General features: G+C 44.7%; 1 protein-coding gene across 1 annotated transcript in view; it reads left to right on the top strand.

The window, feature by feature from the left end:
- The first annotated feature begins 337 nt into the window (after positions 1-337).
- Positions 338-17,104, top strand: part of dntt (deoxynucleotidyltransferase, terminal) — a 157,883-nt gene continuing 141,116 nt past the window's right edge. The window contains exons 1-2 of the mRNA XM_072436327.1: positions 338-555; positions 8,451-8,625. Of these exons, the coding sequence (XP_072292428.1) occupies positions 338-555; positions 8,451-8,625 (393 nt within the window). The remainder of the gene's footprint in view (positions 556-8,450; positions 8,626-17,104) is intronic.

Here is a 17,104-nt window from a genome sequence, read left to right as displayed (position 1 = left end):
TATCCAATTCACTGTTTTCCGTCCTTCATCATCTGTTGTTTACCTCAGTCTTCACTATTACTGTTATTTGACTGGAAATGACTAATACCAGACCAACTGTGAGTTTGTGGTGTGGTTTTTTCTGTGTGTGTGTGTTTTTTTAATTCCTCCGTTAATCATCGAGTCCTGCCAGGTGCCGTTTCGGTAAACACCAAAAGCTTCGGCACCTGTTTTCAGACGCCTGCCAAAATTCTGCAACCGACGACTTCCCGCCGCTGGGCAAAAAAAAAACACGGCGAGGACCGAACGGACGACTGTGGCGCTCAGTGTTCGCCGGAGGTTCTTCCAGATGCTCGAAATGTCGTCCGCGCTTGGATTGTGTGGCGGGAAAAGGCCCGGGAAAGTGGAGTTGGTGCGAAAGAGACGTGGAAGCGACTGTGATGACGGCGGCGGGAGAAACGTGGAGTTTGGAGGCGTCAGGTTGTATTTAGTGGAGAGGAAAATGGGGCGAAGCAGAAGGAGTTTTCTGACCAAACTGGCAACGTCGAAAGGATTCACGGTGGAGGACGTGCTCAGGTGAGACACTTGACCGGTTTAATGCTTGATGAGGTAATGATATACAGTCTTGAAGAGTCAAAAGTAAAAAAAAATAAATCTGACATTTTAAATTGAAAAATTGCCTGAAAACTTCAATATTTTTCAATATATTTTTTCTTCATCAAATCGTTTTATATGTCTAATAACTTCAAGTGCCTGGAGGTGGCATGACTTAATTTGACTAAAACGCAGTTAAAATATACATACATACTATTTTTTTTTACAAATTCTATCCCAATTTGGCAGTTTATTAGGTTTATAATTTTACTTCCTCGTAGTAAACAATCACATCACATTAATGTTTTTCACTGAGACAAAATGACTACATGAAAACACCTTTATTGTGTTTAATTAACATTTAAAAGGTCAAAATGTATGTTATGTGTGTAAATTGTGCCAAATATGTGGATGGAATTCATACTTTCTTTTTATTTTTTTTAAATATGTTTTTTTTTTTTTTTTAAAGTGTTTAAAGACAGAGAGAGAGAGAGAGAGAGAGAGAGAGAGAAGACATCCTATAAAACAATAGAATCTAAAACACATATGACCGCAATTCTGGTCAAATTTACTGATTTTCACTGTCGATTATAATGTCCGTCCAATTTTTGTTCGCCGGAGCATTTTGTGTCATCCATATTTCTCTGAGGGCCTTTTTTGCTGCTGGGAGGAGGATTTGCTGATGTGTCCATGGCAACAGTCCTCAGGCCCGATGGAAATGTCATTTATCGTCTTTAAGGCTTTATTGATCTCAGTCCAAAACCTCTGAACAACCGGACAATCCCAGAACACGTGACAGTGGTTTGCCTCCTGCCAAACCCTCTCCTGCCACACCCTCTCCTGCCACACCCTCTCCTGCCACACCCTCTCCTGCAGCCACACCCTCTCCTGCCACACCCTCTCCTGCCACACCCTCTCCTGCCACACCCTCTCCTGCAGCCACACCCTCTCCTGCAGCCAGACCCTCTCCTGCAGCCAGACCCTCTCCTGCAGCCACACCCTCTCCTGCAGCCACACCCTCTCCTGCAGCCACACCCTCTCCTGCAGCCACACCCTCTCCTGCAGCCACACCCTCTCCTGCAGCCACACCCTCTCCTGCACTGATATAATTATTATATATATATATTTTTATTTAAGAGTATAAGAATTTGTTTTTTAATTACATTTTTTTTATTAAAAGTTTAGTCTAGTTTTAAAGAGTTTTTAAATGATTATACAGTACTTCTGTGTCTAATCTGTGTGTCGTGGGACAAATAAAGGTTATCTTCTGTTGCTTCTAAAACAAGGGATCGAAAATATAAAATAAAAAACCTTTGTTTGTCCAACGACTGGGAAATTCCAGCGTTGGATTCATAAATTCAAGTGGATTCATAAAAAAAACTTCCTTAAAAATATACTTAAATCTGTATGACTATATTTAAATCTAGTATAAATGTATAAATGTAATGTATAATGTATAAATGTAAGATGTATATAAAAAAAATACGACCGTAATTACGATTATTGTGAGAGAAAAACATCACAATTGCGATGATCATTCGCAATTGAGAAGTGAAATCTTTCATTTGATCTCATGGTCTGACTTTACAGAACGGAGCTTTCAGAAAGACAAAATAAAGTAAAATTTGACAAAAACAGACTAAAAAAATATCTTTATATTTAAGTCTTTTTATGGTGCAACGGATTGAACTAAAAATACTTCATTTTGCGTAAAAAATCCTCACAATTATAATTTCTTAGTTCTTATGATTATATTGTGACCTGAATAACCACGATCATCGATCAACCTAATAGTCTTGACATCGCCCATCGCGGTGACGCGGCTTTACAAACTGAAATAGTGAAACTGCTTGAATAATCGTGTTCTAATGTGTTTAATTGTGCGTAAGTGTAAGTCCACGTGTAGCACTAATCTCATGATCCATTTAAAATAATATCCTGACTTCAGCAGAGGGTTAACCTTGAGTTCTAAAGAGTACACATGCTCCCCGGCCCCGGCCCCCCGGCCCCCGCCCCCGCGTGTGAAACTCTGTCAAACTTTGTGGAAGTGCCTAAACGCGCCCGCTCAGAGATGGCACCGTTCCCAGAAACACAGCTTGAGCTCCTGTCGTCGCACTCGCCCGATACAAGCGTCTGAATCAAGCGGAGGAAGTGGAGCGTGCCAAGGACCCTCCCCTTAGCGACGCGGCACGGAGACGAGGGGCGGAGGCGAGGGGCGGAGGCGAGGAGGGAGACGAGGAGGGAGACAAGGGCGGAGACGAGGAGGGAGACAAGGGGCGGAGACGAGGGCGGAGAGGAGGGCAGAGACGAGGAGAGAGATGAGGAGGGAGACGAGGGCGGAGAGGAGGGCGGAGACGAGGAGGGAGACGAGGGGCGGAGGCGAGGGGCAGAGACGAGGGGCGGAGGCGAGGGTCGGAGGCGAGGGGTGGAGACGAGGGGTGGAGACGAGGAGGGAGACGAGGAGGGAGACAAGGGGCGGAGACGAGGGCGGAGAGGAGGGCAGAGACGAGGAGAGAGATGAGGAGGGAGACGAGGGCGGAGAGGAGGGCGGAGACGAGGAGGGAGACGAGGGGCGGAGGCGAGGGGCAGAGACGAGGGGCGGAGGCGAGGGTCGGAGGCGAGGGGTGGAGACGAGGGGTGGAGACGAGGAGGGAGACGAGGAGGGAGACAAGGGGCGGAGACGAGGAGGGAGACGAGGAGGGAGACAAGGGGCGGAGACGAGGGGTGGAGGCGAGGAGGGAGACTAGGGCGGGGACGAGGGCGAAGACGAGGAGGGAGACAAGAAGGGAGACAAGAAGGGAGATGAGGGCGGAGATGAGGAGGGAGACGAGGGCGGAGACGAGGAGGGAGACGAGGAAGGAGACTAGGGCGGAGACGAGGGCGGAGACGAGGAGGGAGACGAGGGGGGAGACGAGGAGGGAGACGAGGGCGGAAACGAGGAGGGAGACGAGGGCGGAAATAAGGAGGGAGACGAGGGGGGAGACGAGGAGGGAGACGAGGAGGGAGACGAGGGCGGAGACGAGGAGGGAGACTAGGAGGGAGACGAGGGGGGAGACGAGGAGGGAGACGAGGAGGGAGACGAGGGCGGAGACGAGGAGGGAGACTAGGGCGGGGACGAGGGCGAAGACGAGGAGGGAGACAAGAAGGGAGACAAGAAGGGAGATGAGGGCGGAGATGAGGAGGGAGACGAGGGCGGAGACGAGGAGGGAGACGAGGAGGGAGACTAGGGTGGAGCCGTGGACGGAGACGAGGGCGGAGACGAGGAGGGAGACGAGGGCGGAAACGAGGAGGGAGACGAGGAGGGAGACGAGGGCGGAGAGGAGGAGGGAGACGAGGAGGGAGACGAGGGCGGAGACGAGGAGGGAGACGAGGGCGGAGACTAGGAGGGAGACGAGGAGGGAGACGAGGAGGGAGACGAGGGGGGAGACGAGGAGGGAGACGAGGGCGGAGACTAGGAGGGAGACGAGGAGGGAGACGAGGAGGGAGACTAGGGTGGAGACGTGGGCGGAGACGAGGGCGGAGACGAGGAGGGAGACGAGGGCGGAAACGAGGAGGGAGACGAGGGGGGAGACGAGGAGGGAGACGAGGGCGGAGACTAGGAGGGAGACGAGGAGGGAGACGAGGAGGGAGACTAGGGTGGAGACGTGGGCGGAGACGAGGGCGGAGACGAGGAGGGAGACGAGGGCGGAAACGAGGAGGGAGACGAGGGGGGAGACGAGGAGGGAGACGAGGGCGGAGACTAGGAGGGAGACGAGGAGGGAGACGAGGAGGGAGACGAGGGCGGAGACTAGGAGGGAGACTAGGAGGGAGACTAGGAGGGAGACGAGGAGGGAGACGAGGAGGGAGACGAGGAGGGAGACGAGGGCGGAGACTAGGAGGGAGACTAGGAGGGAGACGAGGAGGGAGACGAGGAGGGAGACGAGGGCGGAGACTAGGAGGGAGACAAGGAGGGAGACGAGGGCGGAGACTAGGAGGGAGACGAGGGCGGAGACTAGGAGGGAGACGAGGGCGGAGACTAGGAGGGAGACGAGGAGGGAGACGAGGAGGGAGACGAGGGCGGAGACTAGGAGGGAGACTAGGAGGGAGACTAGGAGGGAGACGAGGAGGGAGACGAGGAGGGAGACGAGGGCGGAGACTAGGAGGGAGACAAGGAGGGAGACTAGGAGGGAGACGAGGGCGGAGACTAGGAGGGAGACGAGGGCGGAGACTAGGAGGGAGACGAGGAGGGAGACGATTGTTAAAATGTTATCACAGAATAACACATTTTTTAGTTCATAATTTCACTTCCTGTTTGTGATTGATGACATCACAGTAGGAAATTACCCAGCAAACACTGGGCCAAAACTCATCCATTGTCAAATTTAGTTTTATTTGACAAATAAAAATATGTGAGAGCAACTTTATTTGATTGAATTAATGTTTATAGAGTTAAAAAAGTTGTTTCTTTGTGTAAATTCTGCATAAACTTTGTCCCTGGTGTGATGTCACTTCCTGTAATAATTTTCTACAGATTTTTCTACTTTTCTCCACAAATACCTGCTCGATTGGTGTAAAACTATAATGTACATGTACAACAGGTATAAATACACACAATAAAGTCCAAATTATAAAATCATAAAAACCTGTCATAGGCCCTTTAACGCTTTACAGTTCTCACACATCATGAGTTTTCAAATAAACCAAATCGATAAAACACAATAAATCCATTTGAACCGGACTCAAACTCGAGCTGTCAGAAGTTCACTTTGTGCAGTTTGTGAGCACTTTTAAAGGAGAATTGCTCTTGCGTCCATGGAGCGCGCATGGATCCACACATCGACATGTTTACCCCTCTGATGGATCGCTTTCTCTCCCAAAACGCCACCGGAGCGCGCAGACTTTTACCGTCATCATAATTTGAGTGTAATTCACAGCGACGCCGTCCGCCCGGAGTCTGCCGACTGACGAGGCGAAGAAGCCAATCTCCTCGGGTCAATTTAATCATAATTTAATGACCTTATTTTACATATTCCCACGTTAACATCGACTCTCGGCGCTCAGGCGGAGACTTCTACTAAACAGCTTCAAGTTTAAGTTCACAGTGAAATCAAAGTTGTGAATAATGTGGACATACACAGGGAAAAATATAGATATGACTGATTCATGAATTTAATTACTGCCCTCAGCTGCAGTAACTCATATCAGGCACTTTTTAAAAAAACTTTTGTCTTAACCTCAGTAAGCATTCGTCCAATAATTAGAGAATAAAGAAATATTGAAACATTTTGGTCTTTTATTTTGCGCCACACGTCGTCAACGGCCTCAGAAAAAGAAGCTGAACAAACCGTGACGGCTTTAAAAACACACAGGAGCTTCGTGTAAGAGGCCAACGTTACATATTTAAATGTACTTTAGTTCTGTTTGTTTCAGTCTATTGCTTTGTCTGCGTTTTACTGTGAACATATAAAGCCAAATGAACATGAAGTGTCAGTACTAAGACAATTACAACATATTTAGAACAAGGGTTTGTGCATATTTTTATGCTGTTGTTACTGGCCCCGCCTCCTCTGACTGGCCCCGCCCCCTCCAACCGGCCCGCCCCCTCCAACTGGCCCTGCCCCAAGGGAAAAAAGCCCTAAAAATCATAGGGATTGAACATAAGCTCCAAAACGACAAGCAGAATGTAGGACTTTAAAACTGAATATTTAAATCTGATGCGTCTGCCTTTTGTCAGTAGCTGAGACTAGTTAGTTTAGCTCCAGGACAGATCTAATGTGAAAGTAGCTCTCGGGCTCAAAATAAGACGGCTGTGTGCTGTCTGCAGCCAAATACAACGTCCTAGCATGCTAGCTGTTAGCTTAGGTTTATTGTGATGACAAAACTTAGAGAGTGAGAGAGAGAGAGGGGGGATGAAGGGGGGACAGAGGGAGAGAGAGAGAGGGAGGAGGGGGGAGAGAGGGAGAGAGAGAGAGAGAGAGAGGGAGGAGGGGGGAGAGAGGGAGAGAGAGAGAGAGAGAGAGGGAGGAGGGGGAGAGAGGGAGAGAGAGAGAGAGAGAGAGAGAGAGAGAGAGGGAGGAGGGGGGAGAGAGGGAGAGAGAGAGGGAGGAGGGGGGAGAGAGGGAGAGAGAGAGAGAGAGAGAGGGAGGAGGGGGGAGAGAGGGAGAGAGGGAGAGAGAGAGAGAGAGAGAGGGAGGAGGGGGGAGAGAGGGAGAGAGAGAGGGAGGAGGGGGGGAGAGAAAGAGAGGGAGAGAGAAAGAGAGGGAGAGAGAAAGAGAGAAAAGAGAGGCCCAAGGAAAAAGGGGGAGAGAGAGAGAGAGATGGGCAACAATGGAGGGGTGAAAAAGAAGGAGAGAAGAGGGACAGATAGACAAGCTGAGGAGAAAGACAGGAGAGAAGACAGTAACAGAAAGGTGAGAAGGAGAGAGAGACGGATAGAAAGAGGGAGAGGGATTAGACAGGGAGAAGGAGGAGAGAAAAGAAAAACGGGGAGGAGAGGAGAGAGGGTGAGAATCACAAGTGAGAAGAAGAGACGAGTAAGAGACAGAAAGGATAGATCGCATGAAAGAGAAAGAGAGAGAGAATGGGAGGTAGAAGAGGCTGAGAGATGGAGAGAAGAGAGAGAAGGGGAGAGAAAGGGAGAGAGAGACAAGCTGAGGAGAGAAGACTGTAACAGAGAGGTGAAAAGTGAAAGAGAGGGAAACGGATAGAGAGAAGAGAAGGGTAGAGAGAAAAAAGAGGAAGGCTGGGGAAAGTGAGGGAAGAGGAGAGAGGGGGAGAGAATGCAGAATGAGAGAGGAGAGAGAAAGAGAGGAGAGAGCAAGAGAGGAGAGAGAAAGAGTGAGAAAAGAGGGATGAAGGAGGATTGAGAAGAAACCGGTAGAATGAAAGAGAGACAAATGAAAGAGATGGGAGTGAAAGTGGAAGGAGAGAGAGAGAGAAGGGGCAGAGGGAGAAAACGAGGGAGGGAAGTGACGAGAAGAAGAGGAGAGAAAAAGAGAGAAGGAAGAATGGAAGCCAAGATTGGAAGCGATAAGTATTTATAATAATTCACTGACCGACTTCCTTTTCTGTTCAAGAGCTTCAGGCAAAACCATCCGCTCCTAATTTAACGGTTTTCGTGACGACTTTTGTCAATTTCTCCATGTTTTTTATGTTATTTTTGTGGCTAAAATGACAAAAGACAGTCGTGTTTCTCTGTTGTTTTCTCTGAATGTGTTTCTTTGTCTAATTGAAAGCTCCAGTGTTTCCAAATGCTCTTTAGTTTCTCTTCTCGACCATGAATACAGATTACAACATTATTCTGGATATAGACCTGCTTATCTGAGAAAAACCTCCTGGAAGTACAAGTATTTGGTTCTGTTGCCTAGTTTCACAGTAAAAGTATGTATTTTGTAGTTCTCTAACAATACTTAAAGCGCCCTCTACAGGTCGGACGACTCATTGAACTAAAACGCATTTAAAATACAGTTCGAATTTTGTTAAAAAATATATAGAAATGTTATCAAACTCATTATTTAGGTTTATAATTTCACTTCCTGTTTGTAATTGATGACATCACGCTAGGAAATTAACCCGCAAACACTGGGCAAAAACTCCTCTAATGTCACAATTTATTCAATTTGACAAATAAAAATATATGAGAGCGACTTTATTTTGTTGAATTCATGTTTAAAAAGTCAAAAAAGTTGTTTATTTGTGTAAATTCTGCATAAACTTTGACTGGAATGTGGTGTGATGTCACTTCCTGTCTTTTTAAACAGATTTTATAACATTTTCTCCACAAATACCTGCTCGATTGGTGTAAAACTATAATTTATATGTACAACACGTATAAACATGTCATTTTAACAGTTTAAAACATTATACTTTACAGTTTAATTTGCGTGTGTTTTATTTAGTGATGGAGTGACCCACGTGATCGCCGAGAACAATGACGCTGCCCCCTTGTGGGCGTGGTTAAAGGGGCGGGGCCTGAACAATTTGCCCATGATGCACGTGGCGGACATCAGCTGGTTCACGGAGAGCATGAAGAAGGGCCGTCCTGTCGCCGTGGAGACCAGGCACCTCATCCAGGTAAGACTCGCCCCCTTTTGTCAAGCAAACTCAAATATGGGCGTGTGTTGGGCTTGGTCCGGCCCCCTTTTTCCCACAGATTGGAGGAAATTCAGAAAAGGAACAAAATGAACAAACATAAGAAGTTGCTTTGGTGATTCGGAGCAACATAAAACAATTAACGATGATAAAGCAACATATATTAAATAAAAAAGAAAATCTGTTTAAATCTGCAACAATTTAAAGCAAAATTTAAAGTTAACATTACAGATGTAGTGCAGCACTTCTAATGGTTTGAACCAGGGGTGGGCAATTATTTTCCTCCGAGGGCCATATTCGAATCCAGGCAAGTAGCGGAGGGCCGGCCCGCCATCATTGATGTGAAAAAAAAAAATCCCAAATATCAAATAAAATATCACTCTTCTTTCAAATATAGGCTATTGAATCTATTATTTAATTCATTACATGTCATATTTATTATGGATACAAGTGCAGACAGATGCCTGTTAAATATTACTTGGACAAGCTTGGCGGGCCGGATTGAAAGGCGCTGCGGGCTGGATGTGGCCCGCGGGCCATAGTTTGCCCAACCCTGGTTTAAATGGAGAACGAGGGAAAAGTCTGGCCGCTGAAACATGCTCTAAAGTGGATCGATTTGTGTAAAAAGTCCAATGTTCACGTGACCAACAAGTCAATAATGCACCGATTCTCTGGACCCGAAAAACTGCTTTTTAGTTATTTTCTCTGAAGTCGCAGCCTTGTGTTCACTAATACAACCGGAAGAAGGATCACGAGAAATGGCGTCTTCATGAATATTTAATAATTTAACTACATTCAGTTTTTTCATTTTTGGGACTCAGAGCCATATCATTATTCATTCATTATTTTTTATCAATTCATCCGATCCTTTTATTTAACAAACAAACAAAGAACTGTTCAGTTAAAAGCCTTTTCTCCTGTGAGTGCAGATGATGCGCCTCTGTGAAGATGAAACGATGCCAGTGAACACAGGGATTATAACAGTGATGACTGAGGGACTTCCAATTCATGATCAACCACAAAGTTCCATGAAACATCCATATTTGAATGTTTCATAGAACCTGGAAACAAGATTTAGAAAAGCCGTTGCTTAAAGTTGCATTAAACATTTCTGTCTGGCATATATTCAGTGCTATAAATATGTGGATTTGTAGCATAACTTTGTCTAAAAAGCAGGTTTTGGACCGTCCACCACAAAACGTACATCATACACCTTTTAAAATATGTTTGTTTGCCCTTATTATGAACACAAGTCCCGTATTTTTTCAGTGTTTGGCCGGGGTGCGACTTGTTCTCCAGAGCAACTTATATGTGATATTATTAGTTATTTTCACACTGGCAACCGCAAGAGGGCGCTCTAGGCTCTAAGCGACGCAGAAGAAGAATCTGCACTTCCTCTTCCTCTGGAGTTTGTGGAGTTGTTTAGAAGTGAAACAGAGGAAGAAGAATTCAATGGATTTAGTGATTTGGGGTAAAACTGATGCTTTGCTAAACTTGTTAGCATGTTCTTTATGCTATAGTTATCTGAATAACTGTTCATATGTTACGTTAACATACCAGACACTTACCACAGTTCTGTCTGTGCCTCATGTAGCTGAAGGTGTTAGCGTTAGCATACGTCATGTAGCTGAAGGTGTTAGCGTTAGCATACGTCATGTAGCTGAAGGTGTTAGCGTTAGCATACGTCATGTAGCTGAAGGTGTTAGCGTTAGCATACGTCATGTAGCTGAAGGTGTTAGCGTTAGCATACGTCATGTAGCTGAAGGTGTTAGCGTTAGCATACGTCATGTAGCTGAAGGTGTTAGCGTTAGCATACGTCATGTAGCTGAAGGTGTTAGCATTAGCATACGTCATGTAGCTGAAGGTGTTAGCGTTAGCATACGTACACCTATTCACCATGTTCTCTCATCTGTTATTATTGTAAAACTGCTTTTCAAGATGATTGGTCTTGGATTTGATCAAATACATTTCCCCCAAATGTGACTTATATATGTTTTTTTCTTCTCTATTATGCATTTTTTGGCTGGTGCAACTTTATTAGCATTAGAGAATTGAGACAGTCAGAGCAGGTTATTTCCCACAGATTTGACGTTGTTTAATGGAGCGATGCTTTCCCCAGAATAGAAATGTAAGTCGTATTGTCTGAAACATGTCAGAGAGACGACATCCCTCCAGGAGAAGCGTGTGGAATAAAGCCATCGCCCTGCGCTCAAACCCACATACGTGTACTCTGCGCTGGATTACCCTGTCAGGCCCCCCCTGTCAGCCTCCCCCTGTCAGCCCCCTGCCCGCCCGCTGCATCCAAAACAAATGAATATGTCTCCCGCTTTAAATGGACTGTCTCCTGCTTCTGATGGAAGTGCAGGGACGGAGAGAAGCCGCCTGCGTTGGCTCTGATGGACTGTGACCGCCACCTCGCATCGCCACGGGAACCGGGTTTTTCGCAGAGAGATTCGCTCAAATATACAGTATTGCAGCCACGGCGTTTTATTTGTACACGAGCAGTGAGAGGTTTGCATGTTCTGCCTGTGTCTGGGTCGGGTTCTTTGGCACGCCGCTCGGCCCCGGATCAACCCGTGTGCAAAAAGCTGATCTTCCAGGCTGCTCGATTATGTAGAAAAATAAATACATCATTATTTCGAAACGTCATTGAAATCATGATTGTTCAAGTGATAAGCGTATTTTATGGATTATAAGACGCACTGTCAATGAATGGTCTATTTTCGATCATTTTTCATATATAAGGCGCATTAAGTGAAACAAAACCACACAAAATCGCTTTGAGGTCAGTAAAGCACAACCAGAATTCATCCGTATATAAGACGCGCTGGATTATAAGGCGCGCTGTTGTTTTTTGAGACAATTAAAGGCTTTTAAGTGCGCCTTATAGTGCAGAAAATAAGGTATTTTTTCACTCAAAATACGGTATCTATTCACTCAAGGCAAAATTTGCACATGGAACACACCTGAGATCCACACTCTTGACACTGTATGTTTGACTTTATAACACAACTTTAGACGTCGATCGGAGCAATAATCATAATATAACCTATAATCCATAACCTGTAAACACGACGCGCCACAACAGCGGAACACGTCGAGAAGTCCAACGTTTGTCGAATCCAGTTGAAAGCGAGAGAGAGAACGTACTTCCCTCCGCTCGTTTTTCACGAACAGGCCAAAGCGCGTCGCGAGCGTGTTTGGGCGCTTCAGCTTCAGCTTCAGCCCGAACCCCGGTAGTGGCCTGTGATTGGTCGAGTCTCCACGTCGCCGGTCGCTCAGGCCCAATCACAACAGTCACAAGAATCCAGGGTTAGATTATCTGGGCCTGTGATGTAGCATTGTCCATTACAATGAGGATAAAAGCAAACCACAAGTCAGTGTTTTAAAGGATTTATTCAGAGTTTACCGTATTTTCTGGACTATAAGTCGCATAATAGAGAAGAAAAAAACATAAATAAGTCGCACTGGAGTATGAAATGCGGTTGCAAGTGTGAAAATAACAAATAATATCACATATAAGTCGCTCCGGAGTATAAGTGTATAAGATTAAGTATAAGTCGCACCCCGGCCAAAACTATGAAACTTATAGTCCAAAAAATAAGGTAGTTTTGTGAGGCTGCCTGCAACAAAAGAGAACATGTATGTAACTTATGAGTGTAACAAAATTGAAAGGTGAACTTTACCTCGCGTGTCGGCCATTTTAGGTGCGCCGGCCAAAAGCGTCCCCAGGGAGCTGGAGCTCCTTAAGAAGGTTCCGGTGCAGAACCGTGTGTGGGGAAATAGGAGAGGTGTTTTAGCGGGGTTTTAAAATGTATCGAAAGGATTAAAATGTGCACAATAAATTAAATAAAGAATATATTTTTGTATTAAAATAAAGGCTGTATATTGGCACTGCTTTTATCTTTGCTGTTATGATAAAGATGGTCCTTGGATTGAGATGGTTTAAGTGGCCTATAAAAGGTGCTGGTTGCAGTTACTTGCTCAAGAATTTCTGGATTTTAAATCCCTTTTTTTTGTAAATAGTCGCTGTAAATGAAATGCACTTGGGTCTGCACCATCTGAACTTGTCTCAGCCGCTAAGGTTGCTATGTGGGCGTTACAGGGTCTTTCCGATGTCGTGTTCACCTTCTCACGCTTCTCCTAGAGCGTCTCGACCGCACGATGTTGCGCACGTTCAAACCCCTTATAATGCCGGCCCGTTTCTGATTATGATTTTGATTCAACCCGGCCACACGCTCTTTTGTTTGCGCTCACGCCGCCGCCGCCGCCGCCGCCGCCGCCACCGCCGCCGCCGCCGCCGCCGCCGCCGCCTCCTCTTCCCGTCGATTGTTTTTTATGACTGATAAATCCATCGGGAGCGCTCCCATGTGGAGACGGAGCGCTCTTCCCGCTCTTTCTGCGCGTTTGCCTGAAGCTTTCCTCCGTAGCGTGAAAAATAAATGCGTTTTAGCGTCATAAATATTGGAAAAAAAAGTGCTAAAGGCGGCGGGATGTAATAGTTTCCATTCGTCTGTTGCAGGGGCAGAACGCTTTTAGATGATTCTGAGGAAAAAACAGAGGAAACAAAATGTTTCATAAGGTTTTGGAGTAGTGGGTAAAACACTACAACTACTACTACTACTACTACTACTACTACTACTACTACTACTACTACTACTACCACTACTACTACTACCACTACTACTACTACTACTACTACTACTACTACTACTACTACTACTACTACTACTACTACCACTACTACTACTACCACTACTACTACTACTACTACTACTACTACTAATAATAATAATAATAATAATAATAATAATAATAATAATAATAATTAAAAAAAGATATAGAGCTGTTTAACTTTCAAAATGTAAAAGACCTGATTTATGGCTAATATATGTGACTGACCGTGGCCAATCCAGTTACATGTCTACCCGGAGACATTTTGAGTTATTCACAGATTCTGAAAGTGTGAATTCAAAGCTTTCCAATGATGTCTCACTCATGTAGATCTGATAATATTTAAGTAAGTTGTGGTCATTTGAATGTATACAACTCTCAAACCCATTCACTGAGAAAACGGCTTCCAAAGTTTCTCACCGGAGCGAGCCCAGAGTCACAGGGGGGCTCATTTGCATCTCATTGAGATAAGCCCTCCCCCCTGTCACACTGACACCACCTTCCCCCTACAGCTGTCACTGAAGACTCAAGAGGAGTGTTGTTACTGATGGTAACTGGACTTGAATCAGAATTAGAAGTTACTATCTTAAAATGGAAATACTTGGATTACAAAAGGCCCTGAATAGAATCAAAGAATCAGAATCAGAATAGGGTTCATTGCATTTGTCGGTAAACATAATTCACAGGTGATTCAGTGCCAGCAATGGTGCACTGAATGATTCAACACAAACAACAAAAGATAAGATAAGATAGCCTTTAATGTTACAACGCAGTAGATACAGGGGGAAAGGACAGTAACTTATAGGAAGTTTAAAAAACACTCTTAATAGAAGAACTCTTATAAACAGATGCCAGGGCCAGGTATAGGAACTGCAACGGGTCCATGGCTTTGAATATATGAGATATGAGATAATAGATATGATATGTACACCACCAGAGTCTAATTACATCAGAGATCACATCCTCATCCTCTTCTTCGTCTGTGCACTCTTCTGTGCTGTGACTCTCGGCTCTTGGCATCAAAGCTGTAAACAAATAACAGGACATTTAAGAAATGGCTAACTATTTCACATAAAACACTCATTAACTATTTATTTTTTTTAACACAATGTGAGAGTTTCAATATAAATACCTGAAGTGCTGACAACTCTTGATCTTTGGAAGCCGTCTGAAGAAGGGACTCAGATGCTTCTGCCAGTCCAAGTTCTTGACAAACACTTTGCCATCCGCCGTTCCAACAAGCTGTGGGATATTGAGGTGAGACTCAGGAGAGCTGTTTTCCACTACCTGATGACAAGGGCGACACTGTAAAAAAATGAGAACAGAAGAAACATATCTTAAGCAGAGAGCAGCACTGAAGTTTTGCCAGGCTAATGTTTACACATTACAGTAGTCAAATAATATAAACTAACCTCAGCGATGTCTTCCAAAGTGTCAACCCTGGTCTTCATGTATGCTCGCTTGATAATCTGATGATCTGTGCGTGGCCTGCAGCTTCTGATGTGTGGGAGAAGCTGTTTCCACAGTGATCTGAAGCTTGATGTACAAACTGCAGGCTCACCTGAAAAACAGATGTTGCTTATGGTTAATTATACTACATATAATCATTAAAACACGAAAATCACCAAAATAATGTTTTAGGCAAGGCAAGGCAAGTTTATTTGTAGAGCACATTTCATACACAAGGCAATTCAAAGTGCTTCACACAGCAGGAAAAATGCATTCAAATCACAAAGAAATTACAGAAATACAATAAAATTAACTAAATTAAAAATTATCAATCCAACTGATTTTCTAAACTAATAAAATCACAAACAAAAGAGAAGAGTGCAACGATAAAAATTAACTACAATAAAATTAACTAAATTAAAAATTATCAATCCAACTGATTTTCTAAACTAATAAAATCACAAACAAAAGAGAAGAGTGCAAAGAAAAAATCCTTTCAGTCATATGCGCAGCTAAACAAAACTGTTTTTAGCTTAGATTTGAACATTGTCAGAGTAGAAGCCTGTCTCACATCTTCAGGAAGACTGTTCCAGATTTTAGCTGCATAAAACTGAAACGCAGATTCCCCATGTTTTGTCCTGACTCTGGGCACCAGCAGGAGGCCGGTCCCTGAGGTCCTCAGAGTCCGAGATGGTTCATATGGCACTAACATATCCAAGATGTACTTTGGTGCTAGGCCATGGAGAGACTTGTACACAAGCAGAGCTGCTTTAAAGTCTATTCTCTGAGCCACAGGGAGCCAGTGCAGAGACCTGAGAACAGGACTAATGTGATCATACATTATTACCCCCAGATTTCTAATTTGGTTTGTAGGTTTTAGAGCGAGACTCTGGAGGTGACCGCTAACACTTTCTCTTTGTTTCTGTGGGCCAAAAACGATTATTTCAGTCTTGTCTGAGTTCAGCTGGAGAAAGTTGTTTTGCATCCACACACTGATCTGTTGGATGCAGTGACAGAGTGAATCTACTGGTCCATAGTCACCTGCCGATAGTGAAACATAGATCTGAGTGTCGTCTGCATAATTGTGATAGGACACATTTTCACTGCGTATCAACTGACCCAACGGCAGCATGTAGAGGTTGAACAGAAGGGGACCCAGGACTGACCCTTGGGGCACTCCACAGGTCAGGGTCATGTGGTCTGAGACACAGCTACCAATTTCAACAAAGTACTTCCTGTCTTCCAGATAGGACCTTAACCAGTTTAGGGCAGTGCCAGTGATGCCCACCCAGTCCTCTAGTCTCTGTAAGAGGATCCCATGATCGACAGTGTAAAAAGCAGCACTCAGATCTAACAGAATTAAGACTGAGGCTTTGCCCGTGTCAGTGTTCAGGCGGATGTCATTTGTCACCTTGACAAGAGCAGTCTCAGTGCTGTGATGAGGTCTAAAATCTGACTGAAAAACATCAAATGAGTTGTTTATTAAGAGGAAATCTGTGAGCTGTTGGTAAACAACCTTTTCAAGGACTTTGCCCCAAAATGGCAGATTAGAGATGGGCCGGTAATGACTCAGTACTGCGGCATCAAGACTGCTCTTCTTTAGGAGAGGCTTTATGACCGCAGTTTTCAAAGACATTGGGAATGTTCCAGATTGAAGCGACATGTTAACTATGTGAGTGAGTGGTGCTAACAAACTGTTCAGCACAGACTTTAGAAATTTGGTGGGTAACACATCAAGGCAGCATGTAGATGAACTCAGACTGGTGATGATCTCATGGACAGTTTTGTCAGTTACTGGTGCAAAGTGAGTTAGCTCTAAGTGTCTTGGTGGTTTTAGGGTAATTTTTTGCATTGTGGGATTTATAGCATTTTTAATGCCCTGAACTTTGTCATTAAAGAATAATGCAAACTCATTACACTTGGATGTGGAAATGAGTTCTAACGGCAGCTGAGCTGGAGGGTTTGTTAATCTGTTTACTGTGGCAAACAGGACACGCGAGTTGTTACTGCAGCTTCCAATTATTTCAGAAAAATATCTTTCCCTAGTTCTACATAAGATTAGGTTGTACATGTTCAGCTTTTCTTTGTAAATCTCTTTTTGAACCTGGAGCTTTGACTTGCGCCATTTCCGTTCGGCCCTGCGGCACTCCCTTTTCTGTGCCCTGACCGAATCATCATTTCTCCACGGCGCCTTCTGCTTATTTTTAACCATTTTAGCCTTTATAGGGGCAATGGTGTCCAGAACATTCAAAACACTAGATGTAACAGAGTTCAACAAATCATTTACATTAGAACATGAGACATTTTCAAAGTTTATCATTTCCATAAACAGTGCACC

This window comes from Eucyclogobius newberryi, unplaced genomic scaffold, assembly GCF_026437365.1.
Source record: "Eucyclogobius newberryi isolate DKJ021-1_F unplaced genomic scaffold, fEucNew1.0.hap1 SCAF_8, whole genome shotgun sequence".
NCBI classification, from domain to species: Eukaryota; Metazoa; Chordata; class Actinopteri; order Gobiiformes; family Gobiidae; genus Eucyclogobius; species Eucyclogobius newberryi.
The sequence above is the reverse complement of the archived record's forward strand: the minus strand, read 5'-3'. Positions and strand labels throughout refer to the sequence as shown.